The following is a 13,003-nucleotide window of genomic DNA, read 5'->3' as shown; positions in this document are numbered from 1 at the left end:
GGCAGCGCCAGGCCCGCCGAGCCCGCCGAGCCCGCCGAGCCCGCCGAGCCCGCCGAGCCCGCCGAGCCCGCCGAGCCCGCCGCCACTGCACAATTAGACACTTCGGTACCATCAACAATAGTCATAATATTGTTAGACCTAACTTTGGATTTAATATTTTTGTGGATTAATAGTTGTTAATTTAGTTGTCACTGTTTCCTGTCCGAACATGCTTAACTGTCGAATACAATAAAATGCCGCTTTCCTTTGAATCGTGACGCATTCGTACAAATCAGATGTTGTTTATATGACGTTTGACCCAACTACCCTCACTTTGCTAATAGTCTTTGACTTGCTGCGATTTGATATCAACTACCTACATCAATTAGGTAGCTGTGTAGAATCGCAGTATGTACATTCTTATTACATTCAAACTAATATTGAACCCAGCGCCCCGTGTAATTTCCTATAGTATAATATTGTTTTTATATTAATTGTAATTTCGTAATTATATATTAAACAAAATCTAGTTTCAGACAGAATTAAAAAATTCAATGAATATCGTGGTATCAAAATATAAATTTATTTAAAAAGATAAGTTTGTGTTAGTAAAAATGGGTTCAAATTCATTTTAGCGAAAAGTATTCTATGAAACGAATTAAAATACATCTTATTTAAATGCAGTGAAACGTAGCGGCATTTACCTCGGGGCCGCAGCCAGTCGACGAGCTCGCGGCGCAGCTCCCCGCCCCCCGCGCCCTCGGCCCCGCCCCCCGCGCCCTCGGCCCCGCCCCCCGCGCCCTCCGCGCCGCCCCCCGCACCCGCCGTGCCCCACACGCACAGTGCGACGGCACGCGATAAGTCCAACTAATGTTACAAAACACAATAACAGTGAATATAAATAGAAGGAAAAAAGTTTGCTCATTATAAATAAACACATTCATTTAATTGTTTTAATGATGATTTGCATAATTTTTTCTTTTTATTATAATATTTTGTTCCAAAATAACAGACGAAACCTTACCTTTTGGCCGTTGCGGGTGACCGTTAACAGCGGAGACAGCCGCAAATAGCGCAGTTGTTCTTCCTCGCAAGCGTCGCAACGCTCGCGCAGCTCGCAGCGCTCGCCGAAACCGACGTCGTGTTCCTCGGCTAATGCGCCGTACCTTCCTACCGATTTACATCTTATGACTCCACAAACGAAAACAAAATTATATTTAGATCGACATTTAAAAAAAAGAGAAAAAACATGGACAAGGACAGCACTGAACAGAAAAAAGTGAAAGGGAATGAAGGAGACCAATCTGCCGATGTCGACTCATCAGTCTGAATTAAGTTTTTATACTGATTGTCTGATTAAGGCTAATAAATAAATAAATAAAGAGCGCGTGAACCGAGTACACGTGTCAGAAGTGAAACTTCTTTGGAAATATTCGAAGATACCAAAATCGTCGCTTTACACATGATGTGACGGCATTGCCATGACGCGACCTTGAAATTTTACTCTCAACGCGCATAAAAAGTTTCACTTCAAAATATGATTTTAAAAATTATTATAATTTGACTACAAGACTACCATGCAGTTTACAAAAGAGTGAACAGTGTAACGGATAGTGTTCCGACCTACGAAGAGCAGCAGGTCCCTGCGCAGGGCGCGGTCCCCCTTCCCCGCGCCCCGCCCCGCGCCCCGCCCCGCGCCCCGCCCCGCCCCCCGCACCCGGCCCCGCGCCGCCCGCACCACCTGCACACCGTACAAACTACATTAGCGATGTCGCCGCTGCCAGTTCTTTGTCACTTATCATTATTCATTGAACTTTTAAGTCAAAGCTTATATTAGCAATACTCCCAAGTGTAACCGTAGTTTGACCTGTATGTTTGTATTTTTGTACTCCTTAACGCTGGATTTCGACGGCCAGACTAATTTCATGAGTTCTTCATGGATCTTCTTGAAGCGTGTATTCCATAAGAACCCATAAATTATCAGATAATTTATTTTATTTTTTTAAATATCAGATGCCGGTTGGTATAGTACGATTCAAACTTAATGGCGGCTGGGAACATCGTAGGTATAAGCGGGACGTCGAGGGACCTGTGCGCAACCGCCACTAAGTCTGACTGGCGCTCCACGCCGCCACTCGCCTGCCGCAGCAGCCGCGGGTCCGCGTGCGCGGGGCTGCGCCGCGCCAGCGCCGCGACGGTCCCGAGGCAGGCGCGCAACAGCGGCCCCTCCGCTCGCTCGTCACTCAATATTATCTGGAAATTTTACATTTATTATTTTAATACCAGTTCAAACTACAGTAGCAAAGATTTACACATTATAGCAGTATACATACCACCTAACTCTGACGCTCCCCATTTACTCAAAGACTTTGATAACGCCTTAAAGGATTTTTACAGTAATAATATTAATGACAATTTTTTAGTTACCGGCGACTTCAATCTTCCTTTTATTAGTTGGAAAAATGACAACTTTAATATATCAAAACAATGCAACTCCGAACTTTATAACTCTGCTTTGATTTTACTAGATACATTTAACTTACTGGGTTTAAAGCAATACAACTTTTTTCAGAATACATGCGGTAATGTTCTGGACCTCGTTCTTTCTAATACCCACTTACACTGTAGCATAAGCTCTAAGCCGCTAGTAAATATTGATCCTTACCATAGTCCACTCGAATGTATTATTAATGATTTATATATAAAACCTTTACAATGTAAAACCCGGGTGGTACGGAAATTTTTTAAGGGTGATTATGACGGGATCAACTATAAGTTAAAAAATATTAACTGGCACGAGCTTTTTATTAGCTGTTGATGCATTTTATAAGGTTATATATTCCTGTATTGACGAGTATATTCCTATTGTCAGACTTACGTCTCGGTATAATTATCCCAAATGGTATACACCAGCACTAATTAATCTTATTAAGGAAAAATCAAAAATTCATAAGAAATGGAAAAAGTTTAATAATCCGTGTGACTATGCCGCTTTCTCTCTTCTCAGAGCCCGTGTTAAAGAATTACAATTAGAATCATACAATAAGTATATACACCGCTGTCAAAATAGCATTATAAATTCACCGAAAGAATTCTGGACTTATATAAAAAACAAGCGGTCTGACCATAGTCTGCCGCAGACTAGGTATGTATTACAAAGGGCGTCTATTAACAAACGGACAAGATATTTGCGACTCGTTTAACGAATATTTCCGAAGCGTATTCCAGCCATGCGATCAATCTATCCCCAACTATGCAAAAGAAGCTAATATGTCCGATAACCTTCATTCCATTGAGGTTAACGTGACTATACTTAAAAAAATATTTAAACAACTTCATCCTCGGAAAGGGGCTGGAACTGACGGCATACCTGCAATTTTTATAAGGAAGTGTGAATCTGGCCTGTTATCTCCCCTTTTAATATTATTTAAACGCTCTCTTTCGGAAGGTATCTTCCCTAACAGATGGAAAGAGGCGCCAGTCGTACCAATACATAAAAGTAAATCTAAAACCGATATAACGAATTACAGAGGAATATCAATCTATACATATAATAAATCTGTAGAAGGGTCAATTCTGTACATTGAAAATATTGAAAAAATAAATACCAGGGGGTGTTACTAGATCGATACCAAACCCAAATATGTGATTAAAAAAATTTTTGTCTGTCTGTCTGTCTGTCTGTCTGTCTGTCTGTCTGTCTGTCTGTCTGTCTGTCTGTATGTGAAGGCATCACGTGAAAACTAACGGTTCGATTTCGATGAAACTTGGTATAATTATACCTTATTATCCTGGGCGTAAAATAGGATACTTTTTATCCTGGAAAAATACGTAGAAAAAAATAAATCTTAATTTTTCAGTTTTATCCATAGATGTTGTTCTGTAGAACCGCGAACACACGTTGCGTATTATTATAGGCCTAGCCGTATTTGGGTCCAATAGATATTTATAAGATGTCATTGTCAGAGTTACTCAAAATGGATTAATAAACCATCCACGCGAAGACCGACATCCGCGCGGACGGAGTCGCGGGCGGAAGCTAGTGTTGAATATATTTGGTAAGCTTCTAGAACGTATTGCTTTTAACAACATATATTTTAGTGCTTCAAGATGCATCCCTAATAATCACCATGGCTTTATTAAATCGCGAAGCGTTATCACCAACCTGCTTGAGTTTACACATGACATAAACAGAGACCTAGATGACAATTCTCAAATTGATGTTATCTATACGGATTTTGAGAAGGCGTTTGATAAGGTGGATCACAATATTCTGTTAATGAAACTTTTTGCCATTGGTATTAGAGGCAACCTCTTAAGATGGACGGAGTCCTATATAAAGAATCGAGATCAGATTTTATTACAGTGACATCCGGTGTTCCTCAGGGTTCACATCTCGGACCGTTATTTTACAACGTTTTTATCTATGATCTATATGAGTGCTTTCTTAATTCTAATTTCCTCGTATTTGCCGATGACAAGAAGCTTTATAAAAAAATCTGCACCATAGAAGACTGTTTCAAACTGCAAAGTGATCTCAATCGCCTTTCCCTTTATTACAAAAATAATAAAATATCAGTTAATATCAACAAATGTCAAATAATCACTTTTAGACGTAAGAAGAATAATGTTATTAAATTTGATTATAGATTAAATGATGAAATGCTTCAAAGAACAAATCAAATTAGGGACTTAGGTGTTATCCACGACACAAAACTGTCACATATTGATCATGTCGAGTTTGTCATGCAAAAAGCTTATAAAAATCTAGGATTCATACTTCGCACTAGTGATGCATTTAATGACATTCTATGTTTAAAGGTACTATATTTCGCGTATGTACGTAGTGTGCTCGAATTTGCGAGTTCCATTTGGCGTCCAATTTATCGTTGTCATATTGAACGGCTAGAAAAAATTCAAAAAATCTTTGTAAAAAAGCTAAATTTTTTATGTCATGCCAATCCAGCTGATTATCTCGAATCTTGTGCACTCCACAAATTAAATACCTTAGAACAGCGAAGGGATATTATTGATATGATGCTCTTTTATGACATTATAAACAATAAGTTGGACTGCCCGAATATTCTCAGCAATATATCTATTCAGGCGCCATCGCTCCGCACTAGACACACACACTTATTCAGAGTACCGCTTGCATCAACCAGGCATCTGCAACACTCAGCTCTTTTCCGCTTGACAGATATATATAATAAGAAATTTTCTAATGTGGACATATTTAAGACATCTCGCTCAAATTTTAAAAAAGCAATCACTTTTTCCAATAATTAATAATAATAACTATAGGTTTCAGTACTTAATTTTTAGTTACTTAAATTATATTATACATACATACTCTCAGTCAATCAGTCAGTCACTCACTCACTCACTCACAACAGACTACACACCACAGAACAGATAAAGGAGGTTTTCAAACCTCCATTATAATATGTTCTGTGCTACACACCAATTACACACCATTACTACACCTACACTCATGACTCATCACAAGAGTCTTTTGTTAATTATTATTTTAACGTATATCTTTTCCTCTTACTTTCTTACTCGATTTTCCTTGTCACAATATGTTTTTATAATAATTCTATTAACGGAATTCCTTTTTATTGGCGTATTGTTCTATTATTATGTAATTATTGTATGAATAGCTGTAAGGAATCAGAAATAAATAAATAAATAAATAAATAAATTATTAAATAAAAAACCGGCCAAGTGCGAGTCGCACTCGCCCTCGAAGGATTCCGTACGTCATGTTTATTGTATGTGGACCGCCCTTAATATTTTTTTTTAATTTTTAGGGTTCCGTACCGAATGGGTAAAACTGGACTCTTTATTGAGTTTGAGTTGCCGCTATACTAAAATACTAAAAATAAAAAAAAATATTAAGGACCGCCCCATAGTACGGAACCCATCGCGCGCGAGTCCAACTCGCACTTCGCAGGTTTTTGTTAATATTTATCGTTTATAGCGGCGACGGAAATACATCATTTGTGAAAATTTCAGCTTTCTAGCTATCACGGTTTAACAGCGGAGGCTTAGTAATAGGGTCCCGTTTTACACTTTCGGTACGGAACACTAGAAACTACAGAGCTAATATTTAGTTATTCTTTTTGGGATTTTTGAAATATTTTATTTGATACGATCGTTGCTCAATATTTTCCGTACATTCAATATTGATTAAGTATGAATATTTGGTTTGTTATGCGCGACCTGTGCGGCGCGCAGCGTGTGCGGGGCCAGCGCGGGCCGGGGCGCGGCGCCGCCGCACAGCGCCTCGCAGCAGCGCCACTGCAGCTCCGCGTCGCTCACTTCCTCGATGCGCACGCTCTGAACATAAACATTATATGAGGCGCTCACGAGACAGAAAAAATTCGAAAAAGATACGTGCTTTGAATTTTTTGGTATCATAAAAAATAATGGGCGGTCTCGCGCTCACTTGCAAGTAGCGCTCCCAGACGCGGTCGAGCGGGTGGGGCGGCGCCAGCGCGGCGGCTCGCAGAGCGGCCGGCAGCGCGGCGCGGGCCCGCTCGGCCGTGCTGGCCAGCGCGCCGGCCATCGCGCCGGCCAGCGCGCCCGCCAGCTGCGCCGCCGCGCCGCCCGCCGCGCGCAGCACGCCGCACGTCGTCGCCGCCAGCGGCGGGAGCTCCTCGCACGTGCATTCGCCCTGCTGACGATATTCACGTTTTCACTCTCGTTATGATGGCATAAAATCTTATTTTAACAAAATAAACAGTCAATATCATAAAGAGAATATTAGATTATGCATATATTGGTATATTGGTTTGGGGCGATACGCACCCGCAGATAGGTCGGGCAGCGCGCGCGGTGCGTGCGCAGCGCCAGCAGCACGCAGGCCGCGAACCGGTCGAGCAGCAGGGCGCGGCGGCGGGCGGCGCGGGGCGCGGGCGGCGCGGGGGGCCACTCGGCCGGCGCCGGCTCGCCCTCCGCCGGCGCCAGCAGCTGGCGCCACACGGCCAGGCACCCGTCCGCGCTCTCGGCGACGCAGCTCGCGCCCACCAACATACTGACTGCGGTCTAAAAGAAATGCGTATATAAAATTCCGGTGAATTCATAACCGTCCTCCTATGAAACGACGACGACGAGGACTGATTTTGTTTTTTTTTTCCTTTGCAAGTATACAGTAGGTCTGACAAAATTAGTTGTTGAAGATTTTCGAATAAAACAATAAGAGTGTAGCGGGTCTTTGATTTTGATAAACTATAAGATTCGATAGATATATACTCACATAGGTACATACTATGCAAGCATTAACAATAACAATACAATATGTCCACAATACCTGAGCGAGGTGCAGCGGCGCGGCGAGCAGCGCGCGGGCCAGCAGGCGCGCGCCGCTCGGCCCCGCGCCCGCGCCGCCCGCCAGCGCGCCGCCCGCCAGCGCCGCGCGCAGCAGCTCCGAGCTGCCGAACACTCCGTTTTCGATGCACCATGCCATCTATTTGCAATAACACATGTATCTTTCAGGTTATATTATATTATCAGATTGTGTTATATTATAAGATGTGTGAAAATCCTCACGAAAAAATTTATTTAACTCTATGATATATAAAAGAGCTAGATACGTTACCCGCTCTCTATTTTGGCAAGAAAAAACTCAGCTAAGTGCCCGAGTTTCACTTAGTCACGCACCATTCAGCGTCGTGGCTGGACGTTCTTTTTGTATTTTAATCGGCAGTTGTTATTACGAAGTACATGAGTGAGACATGTATTATGTCTCGTGCGTGAGAGTGAAAGAGAGAACAACTGTATTGGTGATAATGCGTTAGTAAGTAGGTATGTATTAATTACGCTGTTTTTTTAGTGCAATGATGTTGGCGTATGCCGCGTCTACTATAGTCCTTTTCAGCTATGATGATTCCTGTGACACCTCATCGTGTTCCGAATTACGTATTTTATGTTTAAAACGCCAAAATAATTTTAGTGCATAATATTTTTATTTTATTGCGGCATTATTACCAAAAATATAAAAATGAAACATCTTAAGCTTATAAATCAAAAACAGTACTGTTTAGTTAAATATAATGAAAAATAAAATAAAATAACACAAAAATATAATACCTACGCATTTCGTGTACATGAAATGGATCGTTGAAAAATCATAGAGTTGGAAAATCATCGGCGCCCATCTTGTGATCGTTTGTCAATCGAGTCAATCGTCTGTACGAGTGCGTCAGCCTTGTATACAAGTTGAATTTTTATATTGATACTTTACGTGGTATTCTGTTATTGTTACTAATTGTTATTGTTGACTTTTTGTTGCTGTTGTTTGCTAAGTTTCCTTAGTTAATTGTTCGCGAAATGCCGAAAAAACTAATTTTGGTACTTTATTCAAATCGATTTCATTTCCATATAAAATATTATCGATTATCGGAAATAATTGATATGATTTCAGTAAAGACATCTCTACACGTGTCAAAAATCGATGTGTCACAGAAATCATCTTAGGTGGAAAGGACTATAGTATAATAGGTCATTGATTTAACTACAATTTTAAGAGTATTTTCCTTTCAAATTATATTACCTACATAATTCCAACCTACATAACAATGTCGCGGATGCCAGCGCATTCAGCAGGAAACAGAGAGCGCCTATACTGCATGCTCATTACCCGACTGTGGTAATGTGCAGCAAGATCTTTAATGCTTTTTTCCAGCGCAAAAATAAAACATTTATCCTTTAACCAGTTACCTGGAAGAAACGGCTTATAGCCATAAGGCCGCCAATTGTGTACAATATCTTTTGTAACATTTTTATTTTCACCTGACTCTGTATTTCTTGTTTATATAAATGACTTAATCGATGTTTCGGACAATAAGATAATCTTATTTGCTGACGATATATCCATAATCTTTAAAACTGACATTAAAAATTTTGACCATATAAATTACCAACGTGACATAAATTATAATATTGACTATTTAATTAATTGGCTGACATTGAACAATCTCAAATTTAACCTAAATAAAACAAATTTTATTCAATTCTTAAATAAACCTGGATCTGACTTAAAACTAGAACATAACAATACAATAATAAATAAAACTCATGAAACACAATTCTTAGGCATAACAATAGACATGAATTTAAACTGGACATCTCATATTGAAAAAGTATGTAATAGAATAAATAAGTATATATATGTACTCAGACGTCTTCGTAAAATAACTGACATAAAGACAGCAACATCGGCATACCACGCATACGTAGTATCAATTTTAAGATATGGACTTATAGTATGGGGAAATGGAGTAAATATAAAGAAAGCTTTTGTATCACAAAAAAAATGCATCCGAGCTATATGTGGTGTAGGGCCTTTCGAATCATGCAAACCCCTTTTTATAAAACTTAAATTATTAACTTTGCCGTGCCTTTACATTTTTGAAATTTGCAAATTTGTTAAAAATAATCAAAGATTATTTACCACGGCTCAAGAAATGTACGGGAATTTACGTCATCCTAATAGATTGATACTTGACCATAAACCTAGAACATCTTTGTACTTAAAAAACTGTCATGCTATGTGTGTTAAAATTTATAATAATATTCCAGACGATTTAAAGAAATTGGACGCAAAACAGTTTAAGACAAAACTTTATATTATGTGGCTATTAAGCAAAAATTTTTATAATGTAAGGGACCTTTTGGATTATAAACATAAATATTGACATGTATAATAATAAATAAGTATTTGAACTTAACTATAATAATGTTTATGTAATAAAATTGTATTTTTTTTTTCTGATTATGCGGAGCTGTGAAATTATGTTTGCATGCCAGTATAACTGGCGAATGTGCTGTACTTTCCATAAAGTAATAACTTGTGAACCACATTTGAGCAAATAAAGATTTATTTATTTATTTATTTATTTATTTATACAACGAAAAAAATATATAATATTATATATGTGTAAACAAGGTATTCATTCTCATCAAAAGTAGGAGAATAACAGTGATACGTACGAGTAACATGTCGGGGGGCCCGGCGCGGGCGGCCCGCAGGCGCGCCTCGAGCGCGGGCACGTGCACGCGGTCGAGCGGCTCCAGCGCGCCGCACAGCGCCGCCGCGCGCAGCGCCGTCACGCGCACCGCGCCCGAGCTGCTCGACATGTGCGGCAAGAGCTCCTTTTCCGTTATTTCCTAAAATATCATATAAAGACGATCAAACGCATGCAGTACGTAACTATTACAATAGAAAAAATCCCACGAATACCTGGGGAGTCGGAGAGGCTCACCTGCAGCTGATGGCGGTCGAGCGTGTGCGGTAGCTGCGCGTACAACTGCAGCAGCGCACGGCGCGCGGGCTCGGCGGCGCGCGCGCGGCCCCACAGCGCGGCGCGGAGCTGGCCGCGCGGCGCCAGCTGCTCGCGGAACAGCGCCGCGTGCTCGCACAGCACGCGCGTGGCCGCTGTCGCCACACAGAGACCGTATTTATAATATGATAAAACAGGTCAATATACTAACTAAGTGATTGCCGATTTTCCATGCGTATTCATGCGACTGTGAGCGAGCGACGCACACGAACCTTGCTCGCAGCGCGGCAGCTGCGCGGCGCGTGCCACGCTGTCGGCGAACAGCGCCAGCTCGGTGAGCGGCAGGTCGGCGCCGAAGTGGCGCAGCAGGCCGCCCGCGCCCACCGCCACCGCGCCCAGCGCGGCTCCCTACCATAAGACACACACGCCATTTTTATGGAATATTTTTTCCTCTAAACCTGCAATCTGCCTTATTAAGCATTAAGCTGGTAGTTAAAAGTGTTAATTTTGGCATGAATGGCAAACGCCCAGTGGCGTCTCCATATAATATTTTCTAAGATCATGGTAAGTCTGATTCTATGGTGGAAAGAGGTCTTGAGGAGCTCTCCGTTTTATGCGCTTAAAAGTGTGAGTGGGCTCCATCATGTTCCAGACAAATTTTTTATGGAATATGAAACTATACGCGTAAAATTTAAGGGAGACGGTCGATTCCAAATCAGAAAAAAGCCAGAGCTAAAGCCTGTGAGTTATGCTTTAATTTTTGTATAAAAAAGGAGAGATCTTTAAGAGACTTGCAATTATGTTAGGTAATAACTTGTTCTTGCAAAATCAGGAGATTCAACATTTTCAAATGCTATCTGACTGATTTATACTATTAATAATCAATTTGTTAAATAAATTCTTACGTGCTAAATCTGAAGTGGACCTGTTTAATGTTAATATTGTATCGTTTGTCTCTAATTGTACCTTATTTTTAAGTCAAACTTTGTAATAATTGTTATCTTTGTGCGTGTTGGTATGTTTTGTACTGTAAGTCAAAGATGAATAAAGAAAGAAAGAAATAAATAAATTAACAAAACTTTACAATAAAAATACACTTACAGTGAGTTTATTTGAATCGAGCATATTTAGAAAAATTCGCCAAACTTTGGGCACATCCTCTGACACCAAATAGGGATGATATTCACATATGGCACCTGTAAAATATTTGATTATAAGTTCACAAAAGGCGCGCACTGATTACATAAAGTAAATTTTAAACAAATGAAACTTTTAATGAGAAGAGAGTCAATAGAATTGGTATACACTCATGAATGATATATTGCCAACTGGTATAATATTTACCAACTAGCAAGGCAAGAGGTGCTTTGCACACAGAACTCTCCTCGAGAGCAGCCAGGTGTCGGGAGAAATTAAGACCAGCAGCAGAACTGTGCTTGCAGATGCTTGTAAGACAGGTCAGTGCATGTTGGCGTGCTGTCGCATCATAGTGTAGGGAGCACACCTGGAGACAACAATTTATATCATCATACTTCTAAACTAGCTAACATTGTTCATAATCATTCAATCATTAATAGTTCATAAACATGAAATTATTTGTAAACCTGAACAATTTGATGGTAATACTCGTGTGGGATGCTGTGATTCTGAACCAGGTAGTTCAAAAGCTTCAGAGCCTCTACAACACACTTGGCCCATCTTTCCTCACTGCGTTTGCTCGACATCACTTCCAATAAATGCACCGGTTGATGCAATAATGTTGAAACAACCCATTCTGCACAAAATTAATATATATATTATATATATGAACAGTTTACTCATTTTATTTTAATGTGAGTTTATGGTATACATCCACCTCTTTATGTTTCACTTTTTTTTTCAAAAACGTTTAGTGTGGCTTATTACAATGTAAATTCTAAAGAAATCTTACTATTTAATAAGAAAAAAAAGACGTGTGGCACTCGGGGACTGCCGCGGTAAAGCTATTGCATAGCATGCCTTCAAGCCACACCTCTGTGCCCGTCGGAGTGGGGAGCGTGAGGTTTTTTCGTTACGGAATTTCTGGATTCGGTCCCCGCGCTCAAGGCCCGAATAATTAATATTTGTAGTTTTAGTTTCCAAGTCATAGGTATATAGTTTTGGATATAAATAAATAAAAATAATTATTATTAGTTTAACTAACAATGGGTTATATTATATTAAAATTTCTATGAAATAATAATAGATACTGTACCGATTTCAAAATCAGCCAAATCTTCCGCAAGTACTAAAGACGCATTGGATACAACTTTTGAAAAATTGTCACCGTCCGCGTCGTCATAGCCTTCATAATTTTCGATCAAGTCTTCCCAAACATCCATACTTTTTCTTGTTCCTTAATATCACGCAATAAATATTTTAAAACAAAGCAGACCGTTGGGTTGAGCACAGTTTGACTTTTGAGTGAATGAAGTATTTGGTACCTAGGTATTTGTATTCTCTTTGGAGTAACCAACCGAATTCGATCAACCGAGCTTATTAACTGTCAGATGTCAAAATCAGCTGATCGTGTGTTCAACGATTGGTTCAACGTGATTCCGTGATTTTTTCATTGGTTCAACACAAGTTCAACAGCATATGCGCATGACAACTTCATAAATTATAAAAGCCACAGATAAAAGCGCATATCTGTGCGCTTAAGGCCGCGTTTCCATCTGCAAGAAAACTTCCGCGAGAAATGTCCGACAGTCTGTCTGACA

The 13,003-nt window shown here is 40.1% G+C and overlaps 1 protein-coding gene across 1 annotated transcript; it reads right to left on the bottom strand.

Moving 5' to 3' along the window:
* Positions 1 to 413: 413 nt before the first annotated feature.
* On the bottom strand, positions 414 to 12,817 carry LOC123699338. Its single transcript, XM_045646265.1, has 16 exons — positions 12,499 to 12,817; positions 11,870 to 12,039; positions 11,610 to 11,769; positions 11,367 to 11,461; positions 10,538 to 10,673; positions 10,248 to 10,420; positions 9,976 to 10,152; positions 7,295 to 7,450; positions 6,793 to 7,029; positions 6,431 to 6,658; positions 6,205 to 6,321; positions 2,032 to 2,232; positions 1,603 to 1,720; positions 1,004 to 1,149; positions 684 to 846; positions 414 to 445 (listed from the first exon to the last, which is right to left on the bottom strand). The coding sequence occupies exons 1-16, from the start codon at positions 12,623 to 12,625 to the stop codon at positions 414 to 416; spliced, it is 2,436 nt and encodes an 811-aa protein (XP_045502221.1). The 5' UTR covers positions 12,626 to 12,817.
* Between the last annotated feature and the right edge of the window lie 186 nt (positions 12,818 to 13,003).

Source organism: Colias croceus, chromosome 17 (genome assembly GCF_905220415.1).
Source record: "Colias croceus chromosome 17, ilColCroc2.1".
NCBI classification, from domain to species: domain Eukaryota; kingdom Metazoa; phylum Arthropoda; class Insecta; order Lepidoptera; family Pieridae; genus Colias; species Colias croceus.
This window is presented reverse-complemented; position numbering and strand designations above follow the sequence as displayed.

Bases quoted from the DNA above. Each gene is read 5' to 3' on its own strand.
- LOC123699338 (XM_045646265.1), bottom strand. From the start codon at position 12,625: ATGGATGTTTGGGAAGACTTGATCGAAAATTATGAAGGCTATGACGAC. The intron at 10,674-11,366 runs GTAAGTGTATTT...GTCTTATGGTAG, and splicing joins TCGATTCAAATAAACTCACT to GGAGCCGCGCTGGGCGCGGT. The intron at 2,233-6,204 runs GTCGCGCATAAC...TAAAATTTCCAG, and splicing joins ACACGCTGCGCGCCGCACAG to ATAATATTGAGTGACGAGCG.